The 21,033-nt window shown below is 45.3% G+C and overlaps 1 protein-coding gene across 1 annotated transcript in view; it reads left to right on the forward strand.

Moving 5' to 3' along the window:
• MDFI (MyoD family inhibitor) overlaps positions 1-10,935 on the forward strand; it is a 52,068-nt gene extending 41,133 nt beyond the window's left edge. Inside the window, exons 3-4 of the mRNA XM_063119157.1 lie at positions 8,856-9,122; positions 10,408-10,935. Coding sequence (XP_062975227.1) covers positions 8,856-9,122; positions 10,408-10,664 — 524 coding nt within the window. The 3' untranslated portion in view covers positions 10,665-10,935. The remainder of the gene's footprint in view (positions 1-8,855; positions 9,123-10,407) is intronic.
• The last annotated feature ends 10,098 nt before the right edge of the window (positions 10,936-21,033 follow it).

The raw sequence follows: 21,033 nt of genomic DNA on the forward strand, positions 1-21,033 counted from the left end.
AATTGGTGGCCATTACTACATCTTGTGGTAGTGAATTCCATAGTGTGAAAGAATGGCACCTTCAGTGCAAAGTCTCTCTTCACGTAGTAGAACATTTTCTCTCTCTGGTCTAGTGGTAGATTCCTTCCTGAACGGCCAAATATGATATTATCCAAAGCACATTAATTAAAACAAAAACAAGGATAGAAAGTAATCAGCACTCTTACGGATTTACATGTTACACACAAATGCATACAAAGGTAGCCAAATTTCTTTGTTTTGTTGGAAAAACCACTTATGGAGGGTCTAAACGTTCACATTCTTTGACTGGCACAATATACCTTCCTTCCAGATGAAACTTTCAGTGTGCCATTGCCTTGCCCCATCCACAGGATTTTATGAGAGGTCCAGTCAACAATGTCTTCAACATGTAACCTTCCCACATTTTCCGCCACTTCTTCCATCCCTTTTTTCTCACCAGAAAAAAACCCTTTAAGAAGGAAAAGACGGAATAGGTGCACGATACCTTTTGAAGGTGAGTGCTGGAAATGCTTCATTTGGAAGCACCCCCCTGATTTTGTTCAGGAGCATTATGGCAATGGCAATACATGGCTGAATGGGAAGAAGTTGTATACGCAACGTTTTGGCATTCTGGTGTATCAGGGTGATGGCTTTTCCAAGCCAGTTTCAAACAAGTTTAGAATTAGACTGATATTTTCTTTAATAAAAAATATGTGCAAAATATTGAAATGGTTGTACCAAAGGAGAACTTTTCATGCCTGTGCTGTGCCCCTCTAATTACAATCAGTAGAATTTTTTACTTGCAAGAGAGTCATAAACAACGTCATTCACTTTATTTTTCATACTAAAAAAAATACCACTTGATGCATGATGTAGAAACAGATTTTTTAATCACTACATTCACTGACAGATGATAACCACCTGGCACAACTTTATATAAGATCCAGTTCTCTTCCTTTTGAAGTTTGTGTACTAGGTTTGTAATGTGTGATAAAGATCATCCTTGTTAAAGTAATTTGACTGCCCTAGATCAGCATTCCCCAACTTGTTGCACTCCAGATGGTTTGGATGTCAGGTCCCAACAGCCCCAGACAACATGGCCCAAATGGTCAGGAATGCTGGGAGTTGTAGTCCCAATCATCTTGTGGGCATGAGGTTGGGGAAATCATCTATCAAGGACACAGGCCCTGGCTACATTACAACATTATAAATATGGTAGTAATCAAATCAAGGGACCAGTCATAGTGCCGTTGCATCTGTCAGAGTACAACACTTCTGTTGGTTGCTGGGACTTTGAATCAGAGCTTTTTCTTATGCTTACACAGCAGGTAGGACCATCACTCCTCACCAGGTTTGGGATAGAGAAAAGCAAGGGAGAAATCAAGACAATTTTGACTTTGCTTTCCTCCTTATGATAAAACACTTGCTTGAAAAACAAAATCTGTCTTGCTCCAAATAAGAAAAAAATGTATTTCTGGTTATGCTAAATACCTGAAAATACCGCCTATGCCCTGGCTTATTTTTTTCAACCCTTCACCCACCATGGAAAACAGAACCAAGGGAATATGAATAGAATGTTTGTGCAACTCTTGTTCAGCTCCCTATGGATTGTACCGAGCGGGGCTTCAGGCTACATGCCCCCAGTCACCCCAGGATCAGAGAGACCTTTTAGAAACAATCCAAGCAGTTAATGGTGTATTGGGTGTTGGCCTGGTTTGAGAAAGGAGGCTGTGTTGGAGAGCCAGGAAAAATGGTAATAAATGGCTGGGAACGGAATTCTTATCATCAGTGGAATTCCCACCTGTAATTATCTGATTAGGGGATTCACCACTTTATAATTTCATCCCCGAAATAATGATGATTATAATGGTTCACTCATGCCACTGCAGTTAAGGTCATGTCAGTGTGTGAACCCATATTCTCATGGGCTCCATTTGAACTCAGCTGGTGAAATTCATTCTTTGCCTGAAGCTGAAACAGAAAAACTAGATGGATGTGAATATAGCAGGGGGGTCTCTTTCCCCTCCCAGAAAAGTTTTTATGTCCGCTTCCATCATCTGGCAGATAAGGAGCTGCAGGTGTACTTGGATACTGCAAGCTATTAGCATTAAGTGAGCGACTTTCATGTGTGGTCACTGTGTGCTGCCGCCGTTAGCATGCTAATGTGTGGTTTCTGAGGTCAGAAAAGGCACGGAAGAACCTTACAAGTGGCATTCTAATGGAATGAAAAACTCAGCACATAGTCTTTTCAGAATGTTGTTCGTTGCGTAGCCGGGTCATGGATGGGTCAAAACAAGGGTACTTTATTTAACAGACAGTTTAATTCAGAAAAGCTTTTGTATTGGTAAGGACTGTATGGATATAAAGGGAACTTGTGCTAGTTAGAATAGTATGAGGCTTGTGGCCTTGAAACCTGACCATGTCACAATGACCGGGTTTGCACAATCACCTCCACTGTGGCTGTTTTAGGGTTATGCTGAGGTTGTTGGAACTTTGCATAAGCCACCCTCGCTGGGTTTGCACCACACAATATGGCATGATGATTGCCCATCGCGGCCTGAATACTCAAAAGGGCAGACAGCACGCACCACAACCCACTGTTGCTTAAATAAATAAGCCACAGTAGGCTGTGATGATCATACGAAATGGCCCATTATGAATGGGGCAAGTGCGGTGTAGTGGATAGAACATTGGCTTTGGATGTCAGACAGGAAGTTTCAGATCCCTGCAGGGCTGGCCCTGTCATTAGGCCAAATGAGGTGGCTTCCTCAGGTAGCTGATATATTGGATGTCATGAAAGGGTAGCAAATCATTAATTATTTGTTATTATTTTACTTTTACTGCGAAGGATGGAGAGAGGCACTTGTAGGATTTTCTGCCTCAAGTGCCAAATGACTTGGGGGGCTTTGGGTGCCTGGGTGAGGGGGGACAGGGTGCTATTTGCTGCTCTTCTGCCAGCAAGAAAACGTCTTGGGCCAGCCCAACCTCTTAGTCATGAACTAATCTGAGTAGCTGTAGGCAAGTAGTTCTCATTTAGTTTAACTTATATTTCAGAATGGTTGTAGCAATAAATTTGGGCCAAACTGTGCATTACAACATAAGGCCATTTCAGAAGCTTTCCTCTCATGCATTTTTTTAAAAACAAAATGCATGGGAAGATGGAACATGGCTATATGCATTAATCCCCCCCATCAGCCATACCCCCAATCTAACTGCATAGAGGATAAAGAGCTAGAGGGGAATCCTTTGAATATACATAGAATACTCTACATCAGCCTTCCCCAACCTGGTGCCTTCCAGATGTGTTGGACTACAACTCCCATCATCTTCCAGCCAGTGTGGAAAGGAAATCTGCACGATGGGGGTTCCATTGGGGCAGGGCAAGTGGATGCAGCCCTCCCAATTTCCCTCTATGTAGTTATTGAGCATGTGGAAGAAAACTCCTGGAAAGATGCTAAAGATGTGAGAGTGTCTATTTCCCCAAAAGAGGGGGGCAAATTGGATGGAGACTGGAATGGAGAGAATAGGGGTCAGTCCCCTTCCCCCCCCCCCCCCACCTTATACATGCTGTTTTCCTGATGAAAATCCCTTTATCTGAAGCCGGGATTAGCAAAAAAACGGCAGGGCGCACCCTTCTGCCCTGGGGCTGCTGTAGGAAAGAAATGTAAAGAAGTGAAGATACAGTCATGCATCTTTGTCCTAACAAGTTGTTTGGCCCTTCAATAACGTGGGTCCAACTACTTTTGCTTTAGCCCATAGGAGCCTCCCCAATAGCTTATGTAAGAAACCGAGCCTTCTTTCTTTTGCTTTCAGAAAATATTAACAAAGTTTATGCCTATCTATAATTATAACGTTACAATTTGTATTGAGAATTTCATTTGGTCCATTTTCTGTTGCCGTTATAACCAGCCTAACTCCTTTTCGAGAGTAGGTCTTGTCTTTCTGTCCGTCTTGACAATCTCTCAAATACTTTTCCTTTTTCCATTTTTGTGTGTAGGTACGGTTGTCAGTTTCCAACAGCAAACATAGGGTGTTTCCAGACAGAGGGCTCCTAGCGCTAACAATCAAAACGTGGCTATTCCGTCTTTTCTTCTTTAGTAGAGCTTTGTCTGGTAAGAAAAAAGATGGAAGAAGCGGTAGGAAAACACAGGAGGATTGCAAGTGGCTGATGACGTCTGGACCCCCAGCAAAATTCCATGAGTGAGGCAGTACAATTGCACAATAAAAACCTCATCTGGAAGCACTGTCTTAGCCACTATAAACAGTGACGATATCCAACACTTGACTCCAGCGAAAAGTTTTGGAATGCTCTTCTATAGGCTTTTCTGCTTTTGGAAATTATTGCCTCTTATTAGTATTGGAATATTGTTGCTGGACTGTTGCTCTTACTGATCCATGTTTTTATTATGTTAGATTGTCTTAATATTGAATTTTTAATGCGTTCATATATGATTATTTGGTACACCGCTCTGGGACTGTCAACTGAAATGCAGTACAGAAGTCTCCAAAATATATTAAAAATAGCAGTGATAGAGGAGGATGTTTCATAATCGTGAATGAGCTCATTATCAAGCAATCTTCCACAGCCCCAGTAGAAGAGTAACTCTTACAAAAAGTCAAGCCTCATTGTTCCAGTTCTTAGACGAAATCTTAAGATAGGACACTAAAAGACTAAATATACATTCATGCTCCTTTTAAGAGCCCTTTATTGAATACCATTAGCTTTGGCTCACTATAAAGTAAAAGAATCTTCTTGATGTTTTGCTTGTCTAGCTTAGCACTCTGTGTGTGCACATATGCATGTTGTTGGACTGGGTTTGAGATGACATGCTCTGCTTATGCCTGCCTCACTGATACTCCCCTATAATCTTTAGAAGAATCTGATAACCTGTATGCAGCAGCTTGACCAAACTTGGTGCCCTCCAGATGTTTTGGATGTCAACACCCAGCATTGCTGGCCATTGGCCATGTGAGCTGGGACTTCAAGGAGCTGAAGCCCCATACATCTGGAGATCTACCTTCTGCTCACCCCTTCCATAAAATGTCAGCCATTCTATTCTTAATGTTAATGACTTCACATGCTTTCTGAGCATTGGAACAAATTTTGAATGAAGATGACAAGGTGCTTTGCTGTTCTAATATTATGGGTCTTAATAATCCAGAGACTTCCTTCTGCAGCAATATATGTAAACACACAAAGGACCCATTCCGCCACCACACTGGAGCTTCGGCTATTGGGTGGTATAAAAATGCAATAAATAAATAAATAAATAAATAAAAATAGGCAGTGCTGATCTCCTCTTAGGCAGGTGTGGGGGAGAACAGTAGGAAGGAAGTAGCTCAGTTCAGTTTGCATGCCCAGATCACTCTTGCTGGATTAGGCAAATGTCTCCATCGGCAAGGCCAGAATCAGGTCAGTCGGCCCTCTTCTCTGTGCTCAGCTCAGATGGCAGCTATGTCTCCCAATATCTACAGTCCCACTTCTTTTCTCTTTGAGTCCATGTGAGTCAAAATAGAACCTTGTGTAAACTTAACACCCTTTGGTAGGTTACCCAAACTCGAGAAACGGAGATTGTCCTTTGGCCACCTACTGCGTGTTGCCTGGCTCCTCGGTATCATGAGACAAGAAACATCTTGTATTGGAAGGTCATGCATGATGCTTTCGGTATGACTCAGTCTGGCCCTTTTCATCCCAGAAGTCCTGTCCAGCTGACACCCCAGAGAGAATGCAGCTTCTGTTCCCAGGATTGGCTCAAGGTGCCTTCTGCCCTCAAGCCTTTCTGCTGAATCACTGCTTGTTTACAGATCAGAGAGAGGAGAGAAATGTAAAGTCTAGCAGAGAGAAAAAACACAAGCCTAGTTGTGGGGAGAGGGGGTAGAGTGGTGGTGGTGTTTGTTTTGTGGCCAATCCTGCCCTTTTGCTTAGCTCTACCCTGGGCTAGTGTATAAGCTGAAAACTATATAGTGTATAAGCTGAAAACTAGAAATGTGCAAGGGGTGCAGGTTGAAATCGTGCCTCCGTTCCCCCAAATACCCTTCTTGGCCAAGATAATTGAAATGATTTTTTCAGTGAACACTGCCAAACTGCAATTTGCATAGGAGTTTGCAATCTTAGGAGTGCATCACTCATCTTGTGTTCATGATGATCACTTCTGCAGTGCTCAGTTTACAGGGACAACTGGCCTTAGCTACTGTTTTCAGAAGGCTACGAGTTTGGCTAAAGTTCGGGGGAGTTGGGGTTCAGGAATAATTACGTTCATCCTCCTTCATGGTTGTTTTGTGTATATACTGATGTGTATGGAACCCCCTAAAAATAAAGCTCTGTGTGACCATGTGATCATTTAAACTGCAATCTGAATGCTAGACTTAGACCTGAAACAAAGGACTGCGGTTATGGATGGCTTTAGGCAAGTTGCATTCACTTCACTTCCCAGCTCTCTCTTAAAATTGATTTCCTATCCATTTACATTTCAAGTAAGAGTGTTGTATCATCCTGAGCGTTCACCAAACCACAGTCATTTAGCGTGTTGCCTCCCAAAATTAATAGCATGCTGCCATTTAGATCTGAACAAGTTTGCTTACATTCTTGCTTCTCGATGGGCCGGAATACATGTTTGAAATCTGGCAAGGTTGGATACATGGCAAAGCAATGGAAGGCCTTTGTGTGCCCTTGCCTCCACCCAACCCCCGCCGAATCAGACCACGTAACCGCTGCTGAAGCAAATACAGCTACGTTGACACTACCAGACAATGATCTATAATCACAATTCTTTTATTCTTGCATGATTTATGGTTGAGAATTGGAGGGGGAAGGCGATCACAGGCCCCAGCTCCTGCGTGCCTTTCATAGCAGAGGTTTTTCTGGCGGTGTCCAGAGAAGAGAGCACAGATGCATAAAATAAAGATGGCTGCTTCCCAAGGCACAGCCTGTGGACCCCCAAAGCAGGTCTCTTCTCCTCCCCAAGCCCCCCCCCTCCCAGGAAGAACGAACAATGATTTCAGGAGGCTACAATGCTTGCGGTGTTCCAAGCAAATTTTTGCCAGATGGCTCCAAGGGCTAGCGTGGTTTCAATTTTTGTTTTCTGCTGTGATCCTCTCTGCACAGTTAGTTTATATGGAAGTGCCATTGAAGTAAAATTGAATCCCATCCAAATTAGTTTGGGGTGGGCTTTTAAAATCCCCATTGCTGTTCAGACACTTAAATGATCCATTCGGACAGGCCCTTTTCATGAAAACATCATTGGATGCATTCCACTCTCACATGGGTTCAGTACAACATCCTCTTTTTGCAAAGTCACAGCCTCTTGGTTGCTGCGTGTATATTTATTTATATATTATTTACTTAAAATATTTATAGCCCTCCTTTCTCTCCGATGATGGGCCCCCAGGGCAGCTGACAGTAAGTAAAAATGAATGCATAATAACACACAATAAGATTATTTAAAAGGTGGTGACTTATGAAGGGCGTTGGAGGATGGTGAAGGAAAATGTCTAGTCCACATGCCTTAGATGTTGCTGATATATGAATGTTCAAGTAAGAATGCATGTGGTGTTACTCACACATATAACATTGTGTGTGTGTGTATGTGTGTGTGTATGTGTATATATATATATATATATATATATATATATATATATATATATATTCAGACATGATTGTGATAAAAGGGGGCAATATCCAATGCGACACAAGTGCTAATGTAAATTACATTGTGCTAGCATAAGTGGCTTCTGGTGCAATGCCAATAGCATTAGCTGGCACGGTGGGTTTTCCAGGGAATTCCATCATGCCAGCTAATGCCATCAGTGTTGCATGAGAAGTCTCTTATGCTGGTGCAACATCATTTACATTAGTGCTCATGTTGTATTTGATTCTTCCCAAGGTGTGTAGGAGAAAGCCACCAGATAGCATATTATTCCCTGAGGAATGTATTGGGATTTTACATCGTTTATTGATTTCTGAAATATACAGGCCAAAAGTCCTTTTGCTTTCTTATACTTATTAACAAACAATGCCAAGACAACAACAAAACAACCATTTAAAGCTCTAAACCTCTTGAAACCAGGTGATGGATCACTTCCTCCCATATTAACCTACTCAGACCTTGAGGCCATTGCTGGAGGCCCTTCTGCACGTACCACTGTGAAGAGAGATCTAGCAAGGCCCTTCTCAGTGTAGCGTCTAATTCCTTCCCCAGAGATCCTTGCTTGGCACCTATTTTGTATTCTTTTCACCACAAGGTGAAGACTTTGCCTCCTAGGTTTTTTAAGGGTCGTCTACTGTACTGTTTTCTATTTTATTTCTATTTGTTTTCTTGTATTTTTTTTATCAGTTTTATGTAAGCAGCACAGACAATGTTGGTTATGGGGCAGCATGGGAATACAAACAATAAGTAAAATAACTTAGGTTGAAATCCTATGCACACAGTCCTGGGAATAACTCTCATCAACCTCAATGGAACCTCCTTCTGAGTAGAACCGCATAGGATTGCACTGTTAAGAGTCCCAAATCACAAAACTCAGTTTGTACTTTATACAGGGAGTGATAGAGGTCATTGACCATGCCGCATAAGATGCATGTTATTTGCCTGAATTGTTGATGTTTTCACGTACTGCTTATTATTATGGAAGGAAATGTACAGAAAGGGGGGGGGAGGGGCTACAAGCAAAATGCAGAGGGACAAATGGTTGGACGTCCAAGCTGCGTTCTCTAAGGGAGAACGTTTAAAACAATTCCATATTTTGAATTTGAAATATTTCAGCCCTTTTGAGTTCAGTATGGAGTCCTGTATATATTTCTGCCACCATTGCGTGGGTACCATGCTCAAATCTGTTCCTGCCCTTTTCCCCAACAGGCCAGCCCCAGAGCCGAGTAACAGTCCGGACTCCTCCAGCTTCGACGTGTGTCCCTCTGCTGCAGAATGGTGCTGGGCGTGATCGTGGCAGTTCCAATGGCGAGGCTGGGAACGGTGTCCTGTGTTCTGAACTCAAGTCACTCTCCAGCTCCCAGAAGCCGCATCGGAAGCTACAGTCGCATCACTCCATCAACAGCCAGATCAGTAAAAAGAGCAAAGGCAGCTCCAAATCTGCATCTTCTCAAATCCCTACTGAAGCACAGGAAGGTATCTCTCCCTGTACTTTAGTATTTTGCAGTTACCGTTTAGAGTTCATTTGGCACCAGGGTGTGTGAGAGAAAGAGAGCAGAAAGAGCCGTCAGTGAATTGATGATAGAAAATGTGATAGTGGGAATCTTTGATGCCCTGGTTTCTGCTTAGTGTATGCCGACGTGTTCCAACCTGGTTCCCTCCAGCTACAACACTCATCATGACTGGCCAGGTAGGAGTTGTAGTCCAACACATCTGGGGAGGGGGCACCAGATTGGGGAAAGCTGGTGTATACTATCTTTTGGGATCCCAGCTACACGGAGTAGAGTACTCACATATATGCACTGCTTCATGGGGCAGATCGATGCAAAGTGTTCCTGTATTGAAACACAAACTGACTTGCCAACAGCAGATATTCTAGGCCACTCAGTTACCAAGTGAACAGTTCATAGACAGACAAGACTCTGGTCTCAAGCCAGCCAGAATCCACAGAACCTGTCCATGGCAGGGAGGGAGAGGGGTCAGCAAGGGTGTGGGCAGGTACAATGAAGAAGGGTAGGCAGCAAGCGGAAACCAGGACCAGAGAGGGAGCAAAGCACTATGATGGATCGTAGTGAGAGAGCTGTTCTCACTATCCACACTCAGTGTCTGTTCCAGGCCCACGTTCACTTATGTTAGTCTTGAACCTTTAAACATTCACTTAATCTTACAGGGGATCCAGATGCAATCTTCCATTTGAAACCCTTCTGTTTCCTCACTGCTTCTTCCAACTTTTTCCCCAGCCACTGAAAATCCATCAGGGAGGGAAAGAGTGGAATAGCTTCACCATGTCTTTGGATTAGTAGCACTGCTAAGAGCTGCCAGTCTGGAAGCACAATCTCTCGGAACTGCCAAAGAGATGCTCTTCTCTTAGCTGTAACCTCCCAGATAATCGCTCCCACTCAGTCATTTCCTTAATATGCCATCAGTTCCCACTATGAGTCATAGAGGCGAGGGGGGGGAATATTCTGAAGCCCTGGCCGTAGCATCCGCAGGATCTTTTGAAGTACCATCCCCATGCTGGTCATGGAAGCCTTGGGGTGCTGGAATATAATTGGTTGGTTTCAACATGAACGCTCATTGCAGTGTCAGTCCAACTTCGGAGCGATGCCTGCTGTGCTCCAGCTGCGCACAATGTCGCCTTCCATTTCTGCTTAGCCTTCCAGCTCTGGCCCAGTCCCCCCTCTTCCTGAACTATTTCCGCCTCCCACACTTCGCTAACTTTTGCCTGCTTCTTGACAACCTCTCCTCTTTCTGTTTCCAGATTGCTGTGTCCACTGCATCCTCTCCTGCCTCTTCTGTGAGTTCCTGACCCTCTGCAACATCATGCTGGACTGTGCCACTTGTGGCTCCTGCAGCTCCGAAGATTCTTGCATCTGCTGCTGCTGCTGCGGCTCTGGGGAATGCGCCGATTGCGACCTGCCCTGTGACATGGACTGTGGCATTATCGATGCATGCTGTGAATCGGCTGACTGCCTGGAGATCTGCATGGAGTGCTGCGGCCTGTGCTTCTCTTCCTGAAATCCGGAGCCAGGATGTAGGGGCTCTGAGTATGCCGCTGGTGGGGCGAGGGGGGAAAGACTTGACCTTGAGGTCTCCATTGTTCTGCCCCACCATCAAACGATCAGGATCCAAAGAAGCTCAGTTTGGAGCAAGCGATGGTCCCCGGGGGAGGTGACAGCGTTGAGTATTGGAACCAAAACCCTGGGCTTGAAAAACCGCTTGGAAACAAGCAGCTCTCCCCCCACCCCCAAACTGACATTAAAGATTTGCAGGGTTCTTGAAGGACAAGTGGTGGATGCTCTCTCTCTCTCTCTCTCTCTCTCTCTCTCTCTCTCTCTCTCTCTCACACACACACACACACACACACACACACACACACACTTTCCCTCCCACCAGATTCTTCCTAATGGAGCTGGGGAAGAGCAGTGTTCCTGCTGCCTGAGCCAAGAGCAGAAGAAGAATAGCTGCACAGCCAGCTATGCTGCTCAGTAGGAATCTGGAGCAGTCATAACAGGGCCAAAGGCCACGGGCAAACGCTGGGCTGCCTCTGGTCTAGTGTTCCAGTAAAGTGTGCCACCTACTGGTCAACAGGTCTTGCTGCCGTCTGGCTGAAGCATGCTTTTCTAGCTCTGGTGCTTATTGGTTGCCCGCCAACGCCTTATGATGTGGACTGATGCCAACTAGTTGGCTGCCTTGCTGCCTCCTGGCTGGCTACTGAGCATCTTCAGCACCCAAGGGAATGGCAGCTAGCCTAGTGTGCCAAGAAGGAATATTTTCATGCAGCTGCTCTAGGCCCATCCTCAGCTGTAGCTAGGTTCTTCCAGTGGCACGACAGAAGGACACCAAAGTCTCAGAGCAGCTCCTGACCCAAAGTGAAAAGGATTGGTGAGGATCCCTCTGCATTTGTCAGCAGCTAGAAGCTGACCTGTTCTGTGAACTCTTTAAGAGGAATCCTATCTCAGCCCTGCCCACTCCTCCGCACCAAACTTTTAGTCATCCTTCTGCTGTGGACGTCAGTGTTGAAATTGGATAGTCCCATGTGACCCGTACACACCACTCTCCAGAGCCTCTTGACTGTCTCTACTGTCCAACAGAGATTCTTTGAAGAGGCTTTTTAACAGACTGGGGAGACATCTTATCTGTGTGGTCACCTGTCAGCAAGATCCCGGACAGCTGACGTGGCAACCTTCCGAGTGAGCTGTTCAAATTGGTAGCATGTCTTGGGAGCCCAGGAGGTGGGATAGCTGGTACCCACCCAAAGATGGGCAGCCATGCCATACTGAGTCCCCCAATTCCTTTCAGGATGGGAAGGTTTTTTTTTAATTTTGTCTGGTTTTTATTTGTTACTGTAAATAAAAATATGTTTCATTTCTGAGCAAGGTAATTCTTCTGTGTTGCAAACTGACAGGATCAAGCCTGTTCTCCCTACTGTGGGGGAAGGGTTTTTTTTTTGGGGGGGGGGTGTCAATCGGACTCAAAATCACAACACACACCAGCCACTACTGTACATCCATTTCAGTTGAGGTATTTTTGTACATAAATATGATGCCCAAGGGGGCTTGTTTCTTTAAACAAACAAAACACATGACAGTACGTACATTTATGCACTTGTGTGTATTTTGTACTTCTACCCAATCACAAAAAACAAAACTCTTGTTTGAAGGACCTTTCTTTTCAGATGGGGACAGGCAGGAAGTAATATCTGATATCAGTCTCACTAAATATATCTTCAAGATTACGAGTGTAGCTAGAAAGAGCTCTAGAATTCTGATACACACCTAACTGTAGTTACCATAGAAAGGAGAGCATGAGTCAGTTTCTTGATAAATTTCTTGGAGTTCATCTCCCACGTTACATATGAAGGTGTGTGTGTGTGTGAAAGATTGCTTAATATTAATTGCAAATATCTCTATGCCAGTAATGGTGGCATCCCAATTTACTTATTTTAGGTTTTACTCTCCACAAACAAGAGCTAGGAAATTCATTCAATTAAAGCTGTTTTAAAATAGTAAACTCCTGGCTTTGGACAGTATGACTTCAGTCCTGCTCACTGCTGCAGCAACTACTACTGACATTTTATTTAAAGGGAAAGGGAAATAATGAAAGGGGTGAGCTGTAAATAGTACTTTAAGGTAATACTTAATTAGCACAATTGGAAATATGCTAGGATGTGCAGTTATGATACTTGGCAACCGGACCAGTAATAGCAAGTACAATTCTTATGAAAAGTGGGATCTCCAGCAGCAAAAAAAACCCCTTAGCTGTGGCTGCTTTAGATGCCCTTGATCACTAACAACCTGAAGCTGGATTCCTTCCTATTAAGTTAAACTCTTGCTCCACTGCATACCCTGCTTTTCTTTCTCTGGAGGAGCTTTTTTTAAAGAAAATAAAAAAAAAATCACCCATCCTAGGTTAGCTTCCTTCATGTTGGACAAAATAAGATTAATGGTCAATATAACTGAACACCCCAAGTGACACCCCAAGTTTTGAAGCACCAGATTTTGTAGAGTGTCCCATGAACAGGAAAGGAGATAGTTGATGTTGATTCTCATTCTTACTAATCCGTGCTTATTGACTTAATTATTTTAGGTTGTGTTGTGTCATTTCCCATTGTGCAACAGGTAAGGCATATGTTTACAGTGCAATTTCATTGTATGCATCCCTGGAAGGTTTGCCTGGGAGTGATTCTGACGCAGGATCCTTGTACATCTATTACTTCCTTAGCATTACATGATGAATAGCTCAGGTTCCGTCTAGTAGTTGAATGCTTATTCTGCATCCAGTGAAACAGGTTCAGCAGACCGAACAAGCTGATCATCCACTACTAGGCTCCTGGAGCTCAAACTGTGTCTGGGCAGTACCTCGATGGGTGGAGGCTCGCATGACAGTGTGTGTGTGGGGTGTGTGTGCTACATTCACTAGGCCTCACTGAGGCCTATACATAGAAAACTTAGCTAAGCTAGAACCTTCCTTTGTTACACCTAGAGGTTCATCACAGGAGGCTCAAACCCCACATCCTTTCCGGGTTTTCCACAATTTCTTTCCAGGATTACATGGGCTCCTTTACACAGCGGACATTTGAATTGAATTGAAAACGTCCTTTCTTGGCAATGTTCTATCTGTTCCATTATACACTGCCATCTAGTGGATGAACTACAGCACAATGCTGTCATTTTATACTACAAAGTAGGGGTGTGCACGGACCCCCCGCTCCGCCCCGTGGGCTGATCCAAAAATTTCGAATTGGCCCGCTCTGCGCCGCTCTGCCCATACTCCGCTCCTCTTCGCTGCGGAGCTCCGCAGTGGAGGTGAGTGGCGACAGGTAAGGCCGGGAGAGGAGGGCGGGAGGTTTACCGGGCCCTGCCGCCTTCGCCGCCCGTGCGGCGACGGCGGCAGAGCCCGGTAAGGGACCAAGGGGGAGGGGGGGCCTTACCTGCCTCCGTCCGCAGTCCGTCGGCGTCTTCAATTGAGCCCGCGGTTCAACCAGGAAGTCTGGGCCGCTTGCGGCCCAGACTTCCTGGTTGAACCGCGGGCTCAATTGAAGACGCGGACGGGCCGCGGACGGAGGTAGGTAAGGGAGAAGAGGGCGGTGGTGGTTACCGGGCCCTGCCGCTGTCGCCGCATGGGCGACAGCGGCAGGGCCCGGTAAACCCCACTTACCTTTCCGGCGGAGCTCCGGATCGAGGCGAAGGATCCGCCTTCACCTTGATCCTCTTCGCCACGCTCCGCCGCCCCCCCAATCCTCTTCGCCTCCGCCTTAAGGGCAAGCGAAGCCCCCCGCTCCGCTTCTAATTCGCCAGTCCAATTAGAAGCGGAGCACATCCCTACTACAAAGGGGGTTCATCACATGAAGCTGAAATCCTGCAACTTTACTGGAGCTTTCTGCTTCTGGTTTCTTTTGAGGATTACAATGGGCTCCTTTACATGGTGGACACCTAATTTGAGTTGAATTCAATTAAAAACTTCCTTTTCTATTACACAGAGCCATCTAACGGCTAAATTATAGCACAATACTGGCATTTTACACAGCCGATTTATCGGAATAATGCCCCTTATCACATTATCTCCAATCTTTTTAAAAGCAAGAGAAGGGTCATAAACTGTGGGAGGGGCCGTGAAGGTGGACAACGTTGTGTAAAGGACCCACAAACTTCTGTGATCAGACAATTTTGTTCACACAATATAAGTCCCATGTTAAAAGGAATCAATATTTCACATTAACCTTCCTTACTGTTTTATCTTTGATCTTTTAAAAAGCGGAATAAAGCTCCAACAGTGCAGGAGATGCACTGGAGGTTGATGCTGTCATGTAAGGGACCTGAAACTTCTGTGAGTAACCACTCATAAGCATGCAATAAAAGCCTCGTGTAGGAATGCTCCTAGTTTTGTATGCGGATGGAATTCTTTTTCCAAGCCTAGAAAGGCATCTCCTGTCCGGAGCTTCACCTTTCTGACATATAATTGCTTTGCTGAATGAACTGCACTGGCTGCCTATTCACTACCAGGCCAGGTTTAAAGTTCTTGTACTAGTGTACAAAGCCCTAAACAACTTGGGACAAGGATACCTGAGAGAGCGCTTTCTCCCCTCTCAATCTGCCCGGTCACTGAGGTCATCCGAGGGCATGTTCCTGGTGGTTCCACACAAACCTATCATCCAATTGGAGTCCACCAGGAGAAGAGCCTTCAGTGTGGTGGGCCCCCCTCCTATGGAATTCCCTGCCTCTGGAGGCACCACCTTTGTATTCTTTCTGGCACCTCCTGAAAACGTCATTGTTCCAAAAAGTCTTCCCTTAATGGCCAGCTGCAGTTTATTTTGCACTTTGTTTCTTTTAAAAATGTAAGTTTAATGTGTTTTTATTCTGTTTTTATTTTGTCCACCGCCCCGAAATTCTGAATGGGGAGCGGTATACAAACATTGTAAAATAAATAAATAATAAATATAAACTTCATTTTAATCACATATGGTGGGAAAGGCCATGTATGGAAGCCTAAGGAGGAAAGAGGGCCTAATGGAAATCAGCGGGAAAGAGAACTGCTTTTACCATGTTCGTTAGATCAGCCCTTAGTAAGTCCAGACGAGCTGCAACCTTGGCAGGAAGCTGAAGCCCCTCCTCGGCGTCCCAACGAAAGGCCTCACTTACGGTGCTAATTAGCCCTTGTTGGCAGCTCACCAGCCGCTGCTCCATCTATGCCAGCTATTGAACAAACTGCCAGTGACAATAATGGGGAGCAGATTCCTCCATCTGATTCAGGAGCCAGAGTTAAAAAGAAAAGAGAAGCAAGCAAGCACAGTGTCCACACTTGCCTGGTGCAGGAATTGGAAGTGGCCTGGCACATTTCCCATCTTTAGCTGCCTTGCCGATATTCACATTTCCCCACCCGTGTTTGAAAAAGGGAGTAGAGAGGAAGTGACCAGGAAATGGCTGCCAACATCTTTACAATGTCATGAGTCAGCACTAAGATAGGGTGACCATATGGAAAGGAGGACAGGGCTCCTGTAGCTTTAACAGTTGTATAGAAAAGGGAATTTCAGCAGGTGTCATTTGTATGCATGCAGCACCTGTTGAAATTTACTTATTTATTTATTTATTTATTTATTTATTTATTTATTGCATTTTTATACCACCCAATAGCCGAAGCTCTCTGGGCGGTTCACAAAAATTAAAACCATAATAAAACAACCAAAGCACAAATACAAAATACAGTATAAAAAGCACAATCAGGATAAAAACCACGCAGCAAAATTGATATAAAATTAAAATACAGAGTTAAAACAGTAAAATTTAAATTTAAGTTAAAATTAAGTGTTAAAATACTGAGAAAATAAAAAGGTCTTCAGCTGGCAACGAAAGCAGTACAGTGTAGGCGCCAGGTGGACCTCTTTGGAGAGCTCATTCCACAACCGGGGTGCCACAGCGGAGAAAGCCCTCCTCCTAGTAGCCACCTGCCTCACTTCCTTTGGCAGGGGCTCACGGAGAAGGGCCCCTGTAGATGATCTTAAGGTCCGGGCAGGTACATATGGGAGGAGGCGTTCCTTCAAATAACCTGGCACCAAACCGTTTAGGGCTTTAAATGTCAATACCAGCACTTTGAATCGGGCCCGGACCTGGACTGGCAGCCAATGAAGCTGGAAAAGGACTGGCGTAATATGGTCTCGTCGGCCAGTCCCTGTTAGTAAACGGGCTGCCCTGTTTTGTACCAGCTGAAGCTTCCGGACCGTTTTCAAAGGCAGCCCCACGTATAACGCATTGCAGTAATCCAAACGAGAGGTTATCAGAGCATGGATAACTGTAGCTAGGCTATCTCTGTCCAGATAAGGGCACAGCTGGTATATCAGCCTGAGCTGATAAAAGGTGCTCTTTGCCACTGAGTTCACCTGTGCCTCAAGTGACAGTTCTGGATCCAAGAGCACCTCCAAACTACGGGCCCGATCCTTTAGGGAGAGTGCAACCCCGTCCAGGACAGGGCAAACATTACCTCGCCGGACAGATGAACCACCCGCTAACAGTACCTCTGTCTTGTCTGGCTTGAGTCTGTTTGTTAGCCCTCATCCAGTCCATTACCGTGCCCAGGCACTGGTTCAGAACAGTCACTGCCTCACCTGGGTTTGATGAAAAGGAAAGGTAGAGCTGGGTATCATCCGCATATTGATGACACCTCAGTCCACATCTCCGGATAACCTCCCCCAGCGGCTTCGTGTATATGTTAAACAGCATAGGGGATAAGATAGAGCCCTGTGGAACCCCATGGCTTAGGAGCCACGGCACAGAGCAATAATCCCCCAGCACCACCTTCTGGAATCAGCCATCCAAGTAGGAGCGGAACCACTGCAACGCAGTACCTCCCACTCCCAGCTCAGACAACCTATCCAGAAGGATACCATGGTCGATGGTATCGAAGGCCGTTGAGAGGTCCAGGAGAACCAACAGGGTCGCACTCCCCCTGTCTCTCTCCCGGCAGAGGTCATCCCACAGGGCGACCAAGGCAGTTTCTGTTCCAAAGGAAGGAAAGGAACCTCTCGTGCAAGCACTGAGTCATTACTGACTCTTGGAGGGACGCCAGCTTTCGCTGACGTTTTCTTGGCAGGTCTTATAGCAGGGTGGTTTGCCGTTGCCTTCCCCGGCCATTATTACCTTTCCCCCAGCTAACTGGGTACTCATTTTACCGACCTCGGGAGGATGGAAGGCTGAGTCGACCCGAGCCGGCTGCCTGAAACCAGCTTCCGCTGGGATCGAACTCAGGCCATGATGAGAGTTTCGGCTGCAGAAACTGCTGCTTTACCGCTCTGCGCCACGCCTGAAACCCGATTGAAATGGATCTAGATAATCCGTTTCATTCAAGAGTGCCTGGAGTTGTCCTGCAACCACCCTGCTCAAGCACCTTGCCCAGGAAAGGGATATTAGCCACCGGCCTGTAGCTGTTAACATCCTCCAGGTCCAGATTAGGCTTCTTCAGGAGTGGTCTAATTAACGCCTCTTTTAAAGAGGCCGGCACCACTCCCTCTCTCAAGGAGGCATTTACAACCTCCTGGACCCAGCCGGCAATCCCCTCCTTATTTGATGTAATGAGCCACGAGGGGCAAGGGGCAAGCACACAGGTGGTCGACCAGACTTGGCCAAGCACCTTGTCCACATCCTCGGGCCTCAATAAATGAAACTCATCCAATAAAACTGAACTGGACGGCGCTCCCCTCTTCATCACAACAGTTAAATTCTCACAAATTCCCACAAATTCCCTCTTCATCACAACAGTTAAAGCTGCAGGAGCCCTGCCCTCTTTTGTACCTAGTCAAGAAGGCAGGGCTCCTGCGGCTTTAACTGTTGTGATGACGAGGGAATTTCAACAGGTGCTACATGCATACGAATGACACCTGCTGAAATTCCCTTTTCTATACAAAGATACAGGAGCCCTGGCCTCCTTCCCATATGGTAACCCTAGATAGGATGTTCTGCACAGTTTTCCATCCCAAATATTGTCCATCTGTACAACACATTGGAGAATGTCCGGTAGATGTTCTCCCACAGAAAAGCAGGGGAGCTTCCAGAGGTGGCTTTTATCATGTAATTTTACAGGAGGCAACGTTGTTGTCCACCTGGGGCCTGCTGCTTCCCACTGCTTTTTCTTTTCTTTTTTTCTAACAAGAAAAAAATCTGTAAAGGGGAAAAGAGGTAATAATGAGGCCTCCCAGCCTGCACCTGACTTGTGGTATGCATCTCCTCCCTCCGCTCCTCCACCACCACCGACCGAGTCCTTCCAAATAACCACAGGCCTTCTTCCTTCCGCAATGATGGGTGTTTTGCTAGGAAAGAATAAATAGCCTGAATTCTACAAAATACGAAATACGTTGGCCAATTAATTGCACACATGATAACATGTTCCTAATTAGCTTTCATGGGTCTCCTAAAAATACCTTGGCAGAAGCAGATGACTGTGTACTAAACACAGATGAAAAGGGGAGAAAACCATGATTACCCAGTTGGTTTTCAATGAAGAGCTGAAAGAATAGTTCTAAACAGATTCCCAGGTTTAACCCGCTGTAGTTTAACTCGCTGTAGGATAACAATGCCTGAATTTGCTTCAGTTTTACAGGCCTCACAGATTTATTCTGTCTAGAAAGACAATCAGTGACCCTTGAAAGGATCAAGGACTCTTGTCCCATCTCTTGACAGGATTCCTGGCTGACACCAGGGCATTTTCAACCCGACTCCCGAAGAGAACATTATTTTTGCACCACAGTTAGGATGACCATATTTTGGAAACCAAAAAGGAGGACAACATGGTTGGCCCCCAAAAGGGCATGCCCACCAACATGTCTGGCCCCAGGGGGCGTGTCCAGTACCAAGGGGGCGTGCCCACCCGAACATAGCCTTGGTGACATATCTGATTTTACAGCACACAATTAAAACAAATCTGTTCTACATAACATCTTAATGTTAAAATCACTGAAATAAAGAACAAGTGAGACATTCAATGTATCTGAAATTAACTTCACTCACTCCTACTTTTGTAGCTTTTGCTGTATCTTAAATCTCGCAAAGAATCTGGAAGCATTGGGGGGGATCTACACTACTGCTTTAAAGCGCTTTATAACAGTTTTGACAACTGTTGGGGCCCAGGACACACTGCATATACAGGTTTCAAAACGTTTTCAAAGTGCTTTAAAGCGCTTTAAAAGCAATAGTGTAGATCCTCCCTAAGTCTCGGTAAAGAGGCAGGTTAAAGCCTCATGTAGAAAATCCCAGTATTGGACCAGTGTGGCAGTTTCCCAACCAACCAGAAAAAAGTAAAAGCTGCCCTGCCCTTGTGCCTTTTACTGCAGCTTGTTCTGCAGAAATCAGGACTGAAGCATCAGCCAGGATGTAAGGATGTACAGATATTCTCCCATCCTGTGGTCACCAGGGGTCATAACCCAATTGTGATGCAGCTCCTGGCTATTGGACGGTATAGAAATGCAATAAATAAATAAATATCCACCCCCCTCACACATAGCTGCATGTTCAAGGTTCATGACAAAGGCCCCTATACAGATAGGCCTCTCTCTTGCCAACAGGAACCCTAAGTGCTTAGAATTTCCAACTGAGTGGATGAGTCCTGCATACATAACTCTGTGTGCCTGTTGGCTGGAGGGGCAAGACCAGTGGGTGTGTCACCACCAAGGGCATAGTCCTCCCCCCCCCAAATGCATACATTCAGTTGAACATGTGTGTGCAATAAGGGGAACACACCTATTATCACCTGGTAACAAGTGGCAGCTGGTGGCTCCAGTGTCAATGGGACAGTGAACTTCAGCTCACTGCTTGGATAGCTCCCTTAGAGTTCTGACTGGTTCTGAGTGAGATCCGGAACAGATCCATCCCCCCATTGACATTAAAGCCACTAGCCTCCACCGCTGGTAAATTCAGCACATCACATTGCTGTTAAAATGACCTTTTAAATAGAGGCCAGTTGAAAAGTTGACAACCCTAAGTGCTGGGCACTGAAACCTCTATCTGAAAAATAAACGCTGCAAATTGAATCAATCAGTTCTGAGTACAGTATAACATTCTGTGAAATCTGGCAAAAACCTCTAATCTTCTTCCGTTCTTGCAATGGAACAATGGACTGGGAACGCTAACTTTTTAAAAAACAAACATATGTAGTACCAGGATGACAATTCCAATTAACTAATGTTTACAGAGAAGGAGATGCTAGTAGCTTGAACACAAAAAGGTTTGACTATCTGCCATGCTTTAAATACTTATGATTAGCAAGGAAGTTCTTCCAACTTAAGGCCATACAGCCTTCCAGGTCCTTGCGTGGAGTTTCTGTTGTCTGAGAGCCAGAGCGGGCATCTCCTTCTGCCTGTTATTTACACCTGAGTTTTACCAGGAGGTGAGGAAATGTCGGC

This window comes from Elgaria multicarinata, chromosome 1, assembly GCF_023053635.1.
Source record: "Elgaria multicarinata webbii isolate HBS135686 ecotype San Diego chromosome 1, rElgMul1.1.pri, whole genome shotgun sequence".
In the NCBI taxonomy this organism is placed as follows: domain Eukaryota; kingdom Metazoa; phylum Chordata; class Lepidosauria; order Squamata; family Anguidae; genus Elgaria; species Elgaria multicarinata.